This window comes from Aspergillus undulatus (genome assembly GCF_047715775.1).
Source record: "Aspergillus undulatus strain CBS 261.88 unplaced genomic scaffold BDV17scaffold_65, whole genome shotgun sequence".
NCBI classification, from domain to species: domain Eukaryota; kingdom Fungi; phylum Ascomycota; class Eurotiomycetes; order Eurotiales; family Aspergillaceae; genus Aspergillus; species Aspergillus undulatus.
Window position 1 is genome coordinate 120,937 of NW_027396669.1, and position 9,864 is coordinate 130,800.

Genomic DNA, 9,864 nt, shown 5'->3' on the forward strand with positions numbered 1-9,864 from the left:
ACGTTGCTCGTTCTCCCATTGCAGGCTGCCAACGAGGCCAGCGACATATTTCCATGACAGCAAATCGGGCCATCGATCATTATGCAACAATCGAATGAAAACAAGTCTTTCGGCGAAATAACACTGACTCTAGGCACCGAGGGGAATAAAAGCCCCTGGATACTCATAATATCCAATGGCAATCAATGGATCCGTGACTCCCTAGGTAGTCGTTATTCTTGTCTAATGTGCCTATAACTTCGCTTTCCCAACCTACGATCTGCTGACTACCATGCACATAAGATGAGGTGTTAATAGTGGGATACCTATTGCCAGCATTATATAGAACTGGCGAGCCACAGGGATTCTTTCCGGATAGTTCCATTCATATTAGGTGTTTATTCATCCTATCAGCAAATTTATTCTCTTATGATGATCAAACATGATCTGGTGTATCACGATCAATACCTAGCAGCTTCTACAAGAATTATGAGCATCTTATAACTTATACAGGATGAATTCCCAACCAGAGCAATTGACTCAGCCTTGTGAACATCCGCCTTGGTATTGTGAGACTCCTCATCCTTCTTATCGATGACCGCATCCTTAGCAGCGCTGGCCCGGGTGCTCAGCTTGGAATCGTCATCCTTGGCTACCTGCTTGTTGGTCTCCTTCGACGCCTCGGCGCCGGTGCCCTGGACGGACCCGGCAAACGTAGTTGGCGGCGTTCTATGATGAAGCCAGTCTGCGGCCGGGGAATTTTGAGGAAATGCGGACGTATTGCGAACCTTAGCAGTTTCCATCCTAAATTGACTAGAATTATGGTTTTCTCGTTAAAACGTAGTATCTTGTCAGAGTCCGCGGCGTCTGTAATCATCGGTATCTCACCACCCAAAGTATGAAGGTCTGATCCATTGAATCTAGCAGCGAAGCTACACTATATACAGAAGAAATAGGAAGTAGAATGATACGATATATGACCGAGCGGACGCTGACTAATAGTAAGTTCGGCGTTGAAGCGCATTCTTAGCCGTCACCAAAGGTCGACATATCTGTTGTGACAGTTAGCGGGGCGCCGGAAACGGCCCTCATTGAACCGCGCCTCTGCTGTCCGCCACCGCCTGCCGTTGCCGGGCATTCTATTGCCCCTTGCGGTATAGCGCTTACCACTTCGGGGATCGCGTCACCCGCTCAACGCTTTTACAGCCTTCCCCTGCCGCCTCAACATGTCCGGGCTTTTATACGGACCGGGTCACTGAACAAGCCTCCGACTACACTTTAGACTGCATTTTCCATCATCAGGGCAACAGACGAGCTTCAGAGCAGTCAGATACCCGAGTACATATTGCCAATATGCAAGGAAAAAAAGCTGAGATTGGGAGATGCGTACTCTTCTCAAGGCGCTGGGAATGACAGGCTCTTCTCTGCAGACTACCTTTATCAAGACGAGAATGACAAGTCATGCAAGAAGCGTCGATGGAAAGGGAAGCGATGGTCGACTAGGGACACTACCTTCTTCATCCACTACGAAACCATCGCTACCAGCAACTCAATGATTGAGGACGGTTCAACACGCGACCGGATATGCGAGGAGCTTGGCTAGGTATGTAGTATTTCGTTCAATCCATCGCTGGGGTACAAGTGACGTGTATAGCGAAGCATAGTGGAACAAAAACACTAACGCGCCCGTGAAGCAGTGTACCCATTTCAGAGCATGGCTTTCAACGTTAATTATGGGATACCTACTTGCCAGGTGGTCAGATTGCTAGTGCAAGCCTAGCAGGGCAGGAGTACTAGACGACCTGTAAGAGAAGGAGTACTTTGCCATGAGGCTCATTCATATGGCTAAAATGCTCGCGAAAGGATTATACAATAATTGCCCGGTATAGGTCTTCAAATCGGTCGACAGGGATTAGCCAGTGACGATTCCTTACTGTAAGGGAGCAGGTGCTAGAGTTTATCATTGGCCACCAGTAAATGACTTATCTTGTTTCTGGTGCACTAGGTTACTTTCTTATGAGATTCACCGAATTCCAACCTCTATGCATTACTGCGCTCCATATGAGATGGACTTCACCCAATTTAGGTACATACGACCACAGGGTGTGGAGAACAGGGCTTCCCGTCCGCTCAGCCGTACTTAAGCCACACTTATCAACGCGGATAAAAGTGAAACGAGCCCTGAGTGTGTCGCTGCTTTTAGGGGTGATAGACACTAAGTCTAGGGTGAGTGCAGGTGAGATGGGTGAGCACAAGGTGAGAATATCACCCATCTGAGTGAGTGGGGGGTGAGAAGGGTGAGAAGGGTGAGAAGTAAAATTTGGGCCACTACTATGATTTCTCCAAGCTTGAGATAAATAGCGAGGGCTTTCTCAACTTTCATCCGATACTTTCTAATTGTACATTGGATACTTTTACCTTCATCTTCTTTATATTATCCCTATCTCCTAATACTCACGTGACCTGATGGCCCGGCTCAAAGAGGATGAAAGACAGAAGCTTCAACGTCTTCAGAAGCTTGCAGAATCACGTGGATTTACCGAAGCATACCAACAGAACCAGATAGACAAAGATAATGTTGTCAGTTGCAAGAAAAGGTCCCCGGCTACGGACGAGAGGTACGAGCTTGCTGTTGAAAAATGGAGAATGTAAGAGTCTTGTCCGCCCTAAAGTTGAAGATAAAGGATACTAATTACTATGGTAAAATAGATGGATGCAATCAAGAAACGAGCCTAAAGATCTGTACTTCAAGCAGGGTGACCCTTATCCTCCTATTCAAATCCTCAAGCTCTTTGCTGAGAGCTATATTGCGCTTCGTGAGGGCCCTTTACCAAGTCAGCAAAGTGTTTTGCAGAACCTTTCTTGTCTTATAAGTGAATGGGAAAGGTTAATATCAACCAAACTACCAGCTACCTTAAAGGATGATGCTTATAATGTTTGTTTACTGTTTCCCCTCATGTATTTGATATCGTATTAATGGTTAGCAGCATATCAAAAACGATCTTACTCCTAAGTACAGGCTCAGTACAAAACACAGAGAAAAGTTTCCTGTAACAAAAGTGGACCTCAACATTCTCATCAAGCATCTTTATGAGGATGATCAGCATGACTATGTCCACGAACGTTGTCGCTTTCAACAGGCCTTTGGTCTGTCCTTATTTTCCTCTTCTGCAGCCAGAGCAGGCGCTATTGTGGAATCTAGTGCCTACCGCAATACTAACGAGGCTCTATATTACAAGGTAATTACGGTGCCTATAATAGGAAGTATATAATTTACTAACACCATCTTCGAAGCATCTCTCCTTGAATCTGAGGTGGGATGGGCAGAACATCAAATATTGGGCTACTGTTAGTCCAGAATTCTTGAAGGGTCATCGTTATGATGACGAAGCTGAAAGGTATGGTACTTCTTTGATTATTTTCCCTACTATAAATTGTTTACTAACCAGAAATAGCCCTAAGAATTGGATTGGCGAGCAAAGAATCCTTGGAAGAAATTTTATCTTTTGGCTTGTAGTCTGTGGTATTGCTGACAAAGCCTTCAAGGGGATTACATCTCTTGATGAATTGCTGGCAATAACTCCTCTTAAAGGTCGAGAATCATGGGAACTTAAGTGGGCTGAGAATGCGAAAAACTTGCCAGTGCTCCGTATGGTGACTGTTTCTGGCCCACATTTATCTCGAGCTTTAACATTTTCATCCCTACGGCATCACTATACTTCACTAGCAACAAGAGCCCATTTCCGAAATAATTTAAGAATCCACGGGATTAGGGGTGCTGCTGCAACTGCTATTGATTGTAAGTGTTTCTACATACATGTTATCTGGTAGACAGATACTAAGAGTTACACAGCAAAGGCCTCTGAAGCCGCACGCACTCAAGCCTTAGACCACCAAAACCCCAACACTTTCTTCAAATACCAGTCAAATGTTAAACGACTTGATATCGGTGCCTGCTTCTGGAATGAAGAAGCAGACTATGAATCCCTGGCAGTGGAGGAAAGTATGGCCCATCGCCGTGACGTCAATTCTCCATGCAAGCTGGATGCTGCTGCCGTGGCCGAAGTTGAAAACGACCCTGAGATGATTGAAATATATCAAAAAGTCCAGGACCTCAATCAAAAGGTTGCTGGGCAGCCCCATGAACATGAACAACTAGCAATGGAGCGAGCTGTTTTGTACAATAAAGCAGCAAAGAAGCGCCGTTCCAAGAAGCAGGAGTTTATTAAGAACTGGTGGGAGACCTCTTATGATGAATATATTGCAGGAAATGAGTTCGATGAGCGAGACCCAACCAACATTTTTGACATATACCGCAAGTACATGCCAGAAAGAGACCGGCTGAAACAGAACCTGTTCACGGAAATATCTATCCATAGTGACCTTGGGAGACAATGCTTGCAAGATATGCTCAGCCTTATTACTTCACAGGAACGAGTGGCATATTATCCTGGTGAATCACCAGTGGACGGGATGTGCCCAATCTGCAAAAGAGAAATGTCTAGGTACGTTGATTTCTGGTATAATTATTTTACTCACTAACTCTTGTAGTATTGATATACAAGGTCGTTCAAAGCATATCTTACAGTGCAGGAGAAAGTCATTAAATGCTGCGCCATATCAACAGAGGTATACGAACGGCAAGAGAGCACACCGACGGGTTGACCATTCTTACCTGGAGTGGTGCTACTTATGTACTAAGTGGTTTCATACCTTGGAAGATTGGAAGGAGCACTGTAGATCCCACTTATCTTCATTGGAACCTCGTTGTGGGCTTCTCACGCACCGTTTTACACTGATGGCCCCTGGATTTTGCCCTTTTTGTTTGGGGGATCACACGAAGGAACCTGATGTACGCTTTCAACAATGGCGGACAAAGGCCACCCTAATTAATCATATTAATGGCCACATGGACACACTCAATCAGCAAGATCAGATTATGTGTCCCCACCCCCGCTGTGAAGATAAGTGGTACAGCAATGGCCTCCGACTACGACAACATTTCTTCAATGCCCACTCAATCGAGGAGCCTCGTCGAAACTGTACCTCTGTCAAAAGAAAGTGGATTGCGGACGAGGATGATCTGGAGGGTTACAAGAAGCCTAAAATTACTGAACAGAAGTAGTTACTCCTATTGTACTTATATTCACAGTCCTTGTCACATCTTATAAAGGACCCCAAGGAATAGAAAGCCAAAGTCCCACCTGCCATACTTCACTATAGGTTATATCGTAGAGTGCTAAGGCAGAAATACTTCATGACATTCTTGGCAACTTAGTGATCCCCAGCAAAGACTTAGCTGCCGGAAATTTGGTGTTAGGGTTGCTATTTCCTTTATTCCCATAAATATGCCTGCTTCTCGGCCTTTCAGTCATCCATCTCACCCGCCCAACCCTCTATCTGCTTTCGCCATTCCTCCACCCTCTTTGCTGCCGCCAACAACTCGATCCTATTTCTACCATCCTGCCCACAGATCTGTTCAAACAATTGCATCTGCTTTATTAATACTCTCATCCCATCTCTAACCCCCTCCTTCGCCAAGATAACCTCTCTTCGGGCCGCCTCCCTCCGTTCGGCCACCCGCCGCTCTTTCCACTGCCCAAACGGTCCCAGAACTTTCGTGAACAGCTTCTTCAGTACCCTTTCCATCTCTTGATTATACTGCACCACGTTCTGCGGGTGAACCCCTTGCACCACAAGTATCTCATGCCCGTCGACATCCACCGTCTTGACCAGTTCCTGTCGCGCCCCGGCTTCCGATGAGGACAGCTCCTCCGCTTTAAGATTTTCAAAAGATTGCCATATCTGGTTCACGGTTTTGCTGCTGCATTGGCACGAAATAAGAATTTCCGGTCGGATGTACCGTAGACACGTCAGCGTGACCTCGAACGAATCTGCCACCAACTCAAACCAATCTTCCCTCTTTGTCTTCAGCAATTCGACGGTGACCATTGGAAACATGTCCATCACGATTACGTCACGTAGTCCAAGCTTCATCACCTCGAGGCTTTTCTCCATCCACCCCAGCGTCGGCGATTGTTGAACCATCTGCTCATACCCCAGTACGTCGAATGGACTAGGGTTGAGTAACAGAATCACCGGGAATTCCAGCCATCCACAAAGTAATTCTTTCCAATTCTGAAAGCTTGTCTCCGGGACCTCATGTTTTTTCTGGAATTCCCGTCCGACCCGGTAGAGCGGGCAAGATTCGTTCACCACGAGTTGGTGAATTTGTCGCAACCTGCTGAGTCGTTCTGGAATTATCTTTCGGGCCAAATCGTCCACAAAACAAAACGAGCCTCCCACAAGGTAAGACGCGAACGGGTTGACGCGGCTTGGATTCTCCGCGTCTTCTTCCAGATTAACCGCTGCGAAGGGCCTGTTGAGGGCACCGACGTCGTCGGCACGTGAGTCTGGATGAGGCATCTTTTTGAAAATCCTTGATTTTCGTGCTCTCCCGCTGACTGATGAAGCTGCAACAGGCTTAAGCAGTATTAGATTCAACTGATACCCTGTATTGAGGAGTATCACAAACTTGAAGGATACAGAAATAAGACCTTTTAATTCACTATTCCTCAAGTACACGTCATCATGCACGTCATCGGAATACTACTCCGGGATGAGCTTGGCGGGTATCTATTCCAGCGGGCATCTATCCCTCCAGTTATTTGAGTGTACCAGCAAATGCCTTGCACAGATGATCAGACCCCAAGGTAGCTGATTTGTTCAAGCACAGCCCGGTGTTTAGATACAGGAATGACAAAGTTTCTTTTCATGACTAATCTACATAAATCGTATGATCATGAGAGCCCAAGCAGGTGAGATTAGGAAGTACTATAATCTAGCTGCTTGGAAACTCTCTAAGGTCTTGAGTCTCTTCATCAAGGCTCTTGCGGGAATCCATTATCTCCTCCACTGCAGCAGCTGTACATTCAGGATTAGGTGCAACCTCATCTAGTGGTCTATCAGCATCAGAGGAGGCTATAGCAAGCTCAACACCATCAGATCCGGAGGAACTAATACCAACTGTGGCCTGAGGGTGTTCCTGAATCCGCGTAAGAATTGCATTCAGATCCTCGACACTCCTACCGCTCTCTTGGTTCAAGAGCTCTTTAACAGCAACGTCAAGAAGACAGTAAGTCTCAACAATTGTGGGGAAGTCTTTTGCAACCCGTGCTGCTATTGAAAGAACTTGACCCTCAGTAGTATATTTAGTACTAATATGCTGTTAGCAAGATATTGTCAGTATAAGGATAGTATACTGCCATACAGTTGCTTCTCAAGTTGTTTCCCACATATCATCAGAACACCAAATGACAGACGAGATGCTGCTAACAGCCATTTCCTGGCTTCTCGATTTTCTCTTCGAAACCGTAATCTTCTTTCCGCCTGCAGTTTCTCGTCAATCAAGTCCCAGTCATGATATAATTCTTTGAGCAGGAGGACTGATGCAAGAGAATCCACGCGCTGCCCTCTCAGTGACCGAGTGTTGGGGGCCCTCTTTTTCTCGATTTTCAATTGGTGAATGCGTTTGACAAGTTGGAGATATTGCCCAATCTGGACCAAGCGGTATTGGATTTTTTGGGCAAACTTCAAAATATGTAATGGAATAATAGTGGGTTGCTGGAAATCGCTGTCTGGAACATCTGGCCATCGCTTCAACATGGGAGATAGACCGTCTTGTTGCCAGGTATAGAGATAAAGTCGAAGAAACTCTGCTGAGCAGTCGTCTATCATGTCATCTGTATTTCTGATGAGGTCGATTTTTGCGGTTGTGACGATGGTCTGGGACTGTGGAAAGTGGAGGCTAGGAGTCTCGAACCTGGATATATCCAGCAATGACGGTTCAGGAAGAGCCGATCGGCTTCTGTTCACCATAATGAATAATGAATGTCAGTGTACAGAGTATTGCTTATCTTCGTAGAATCTCTCTTGCTCAAGCTACGTTTTTATATTTACGTCCTTCTGAGCTTGCTCTCTGATGCACATCTTGCCCCGCAACATTGTTTGGGTTCGCAGACTGGTACTCCAAAGCAAACTCTAAGCGCGACACCGAACGGTTCAGCCACCGAGTATGCCTGACCCCAGCGGCTTCACATCCAAGCATTCTTTAGCTCTCTTTTACTCGATTTACAGTATCGCGCCTTGCTAACCAATGACCTTGACCGGCTACCAGCGGAACTTCTGAATACAATAGGAATGGACTGGCTTAACTGTCGATCTTTTTACCTCCCTGTGCCGACCCGATTCAGTATCGCAGACAATTAGTGCTAGATTCTTGCTCGCCGCATCTGAAGAAAAACATATACTTGAACTAGGAGTCTGTCTAATTTATTGACCCTTATATGCTACTTCACTTGTGTTCAATATCACTTACTCGGCGCGGGCGGTAGCCAACTTAATGGCCTCGAATCCAAATCGCAAGACTCGAATACCTGAGACTCGTGAGGCCCTGCATGGAGGAAGTACGCTCAAATCCACTCCAAGGCATGATATCATTGATGAAGAACCAGAACCGACTGCACAAGAGCAAGGCCCTGTTGCTGGTCCTACCCCCAAGACCTTGCCAGCTACAATAACAAATACCTCGCAAAATAATTCCACAAGAGTCTCTGATGATCGTCCAAAACATACCCGATTTCCAGTGAAAGTGTCTAGCAGCAATCCAGATGTTGAAAACATCTGGCAGAAGTACCACTATTTCTGGGAATCTGATCAGGCAGGATTAGCTATTATTGCTCATGATAACTCTCTTGCTCACAATATTGTTGCCGTGAAGAGAGTGAAACAGCAGGCACGTAATAGTCAGCTCGACCAGCTTCGACAAGTGACGCATGATAATCTAGTGAAAGTCTTGGATGTGTTTACTTGCGTCTCATTGACCTATATTGTCTACGAGTCGCTTGAAACATCACTAGAAAAGGTGCAAGCAACCTGCCGAGGTGAGCTTACAGAGATTGAGATGGCAATTATTAGCAAAGAAGTATGGCTAGCTTTTTGTATGAAAATAAAGCTTGGGTTGGCGAGTTGACATCTACAGATTTTGGAGGGCCTCAAGTACATTCACAATGAGCTTGGTATTACCCACGGAAATGTGATATCTCCGAATATTCTTCTTTCCTATAGTTCATGCCGTATCAAGTTAGGTAAGAAGGCAATGAGTTCCTCGTTCGAGGATTTTTGCGATTTACTAATCAACAAAACAAATTCTAGCAAACATGGCCTATAGCATTTTGAGCGCAAAGCAGGATCCTAAATATAATGATGTCCGTGCCCTAGGTGTCTTGCTAGTCAGCCTAAAGGAGCCAGGAACTGGTGGTCGGAATCCGGGGACACTACAGCTGGAGAAACCTCATGAAGTCAGCAACACCTGTAACGACTTCTTAGAAAAGTCGGGAAAGTCATCTGCTGAAAGCCTCCTTGAGGTAAGAATTTCTCTAACCATTCAAACACGTTCTAATTAAGTAGCATGACTTTCTCTTTAAGTCTCCTGGCGTTGGTCGGATGAGAATCTTTATCTACCGAGCAATGGAATGCGCTCGAAGAAACCCTATCAAAAAGACTTATTAGCTAGCTAAGAGTGCATAAGAACATGTTACGTGAATTTTCGAAATAATTAATAATAATTCCTATACTTGACAAAATGAGTGCTAGCGAGGCCCGGTGGCGGCCGATGATCTGCCTAAGGCTATAAGCAGATTGGTCTGGAGACAAAGTAAGTCTGGGGACAGGGAAAGTCTGAAGACAAGCAGAGGTCTCGAGACAAGCAGGGGTCTGCAGACAAGTAGGTGTCTGGAGACAAGCAAGGGTCTGGAGACAAGCAAGGGTCTGGAGACAAGCAAGGGTCTGGAGACAAGCAAGGGTCTGGAGACAAGCAAGGGTCTG

At 45.8% G+C, this 9,864-nt stretch overlaps 4 protein-coding genes across 4 annotated transcripts; 1 reads left to right on the forward strand and 3 right to left on the reverse strand.

Annotated features, from left to right (window-relative positions):
- Nucleotides 1-415: 415 nt before the first annotated feature.
- On the reverse strand, nucleotides 416-782 carry BDV17DRAFT_295267 (uncharacterized protein; the record flags this gene model as incomplete). Its single annotated transcript, XM_073763030.1, has 2 exons — nucleotides 416-457; nucleotides 507-782. The coding sequence occupies 2 exons, from the start codon at nucleotides 780-782 to the stop codon at nucleotides 416-418; spliced, it is 318 nt and encodes a 105-aa protein (XP_073611469.1).
- A 4,564-nt stretch (nucleotides 783-5,346) lies between these two features.
- BDV17DRAFT_284571 (uncharacterized protein) lies at nucleotides 5,347-6,405 on the reverse strand (the record flags this gene model as incomplete). Its single annotated transcript, XM_073760554.1, has 2 exons — nucleotides 5,347-6,347; nucleotides 6,387-6,405. The coding sequence occupies 2 exons, from the start codon at nucleotides 6,403-6,405 to the stop codon at nucleotides 5,347-5,349; spliced, it is 1,020 nt and encodes a 339-aa protein (XP_073611470.1).
- Nucleotides 6,406-6,886: 481 nt separating this feature from the next.
- BDV17DRAFT_274157 (uncharacterized protein) lies at nucleotides 6,887-7,731 on the reverse strand. Its single transcript, XM_073759091.1, has 2 exons — nucleotides 7,212-7,731; nucleotides 6,887-7,114 (listed from the first exon to the last, which is right to left on the reverse strand). The coding sequence occupies exon 1, from the start codon at nucleotides 7,714-7,716 to the stop codon at nucleotides 7,222-7,224; it is 495 nt and encodes a 164-aa protein (XP_073611471.1). The 5' UTR covers nucleotides 7,717-7,731; the 3' UTR covers nucleotides 6,887-7,114; nucleotides 7,212-7,221.
- Nucleotides 7,732-8,380: 649 nt separating this feature from the next.
- BDV17DRAFT_295271 (kinase-like domain-containing protein) lies at nucleotides 8,381-9,549 on the forward strand (the record flags this gene model as incomplete). Its single annotated transcript, XM_073763031.1, has 4 exons — nucleotides 8,381-8,962; nucleotides 9,020-9,125; nucleotides 9,193-9,404; nucleotides 9,448-9,549. 4 exons carry the CDS (start codon nucleotides 8,381-8,383, stop codon nucleotides 9,547-9,549), a joined length of 1,002 nt encoding a protein of 333 aa, XP_073611472.1.
- Nucleotides 9,550-9,864: the final 315 nt, after the last annotated feature.

Bases quoted from the DNA above. Each gene is read 5' to 3' on its own strand.
- BDV17DRAFT_274157 (XM_073759091.1), bottom strand. From the start codon at position 7,716: ATGATAGACGACTGCTCAGCAGAGTTTCTTCGACTTTATCTCTATACC.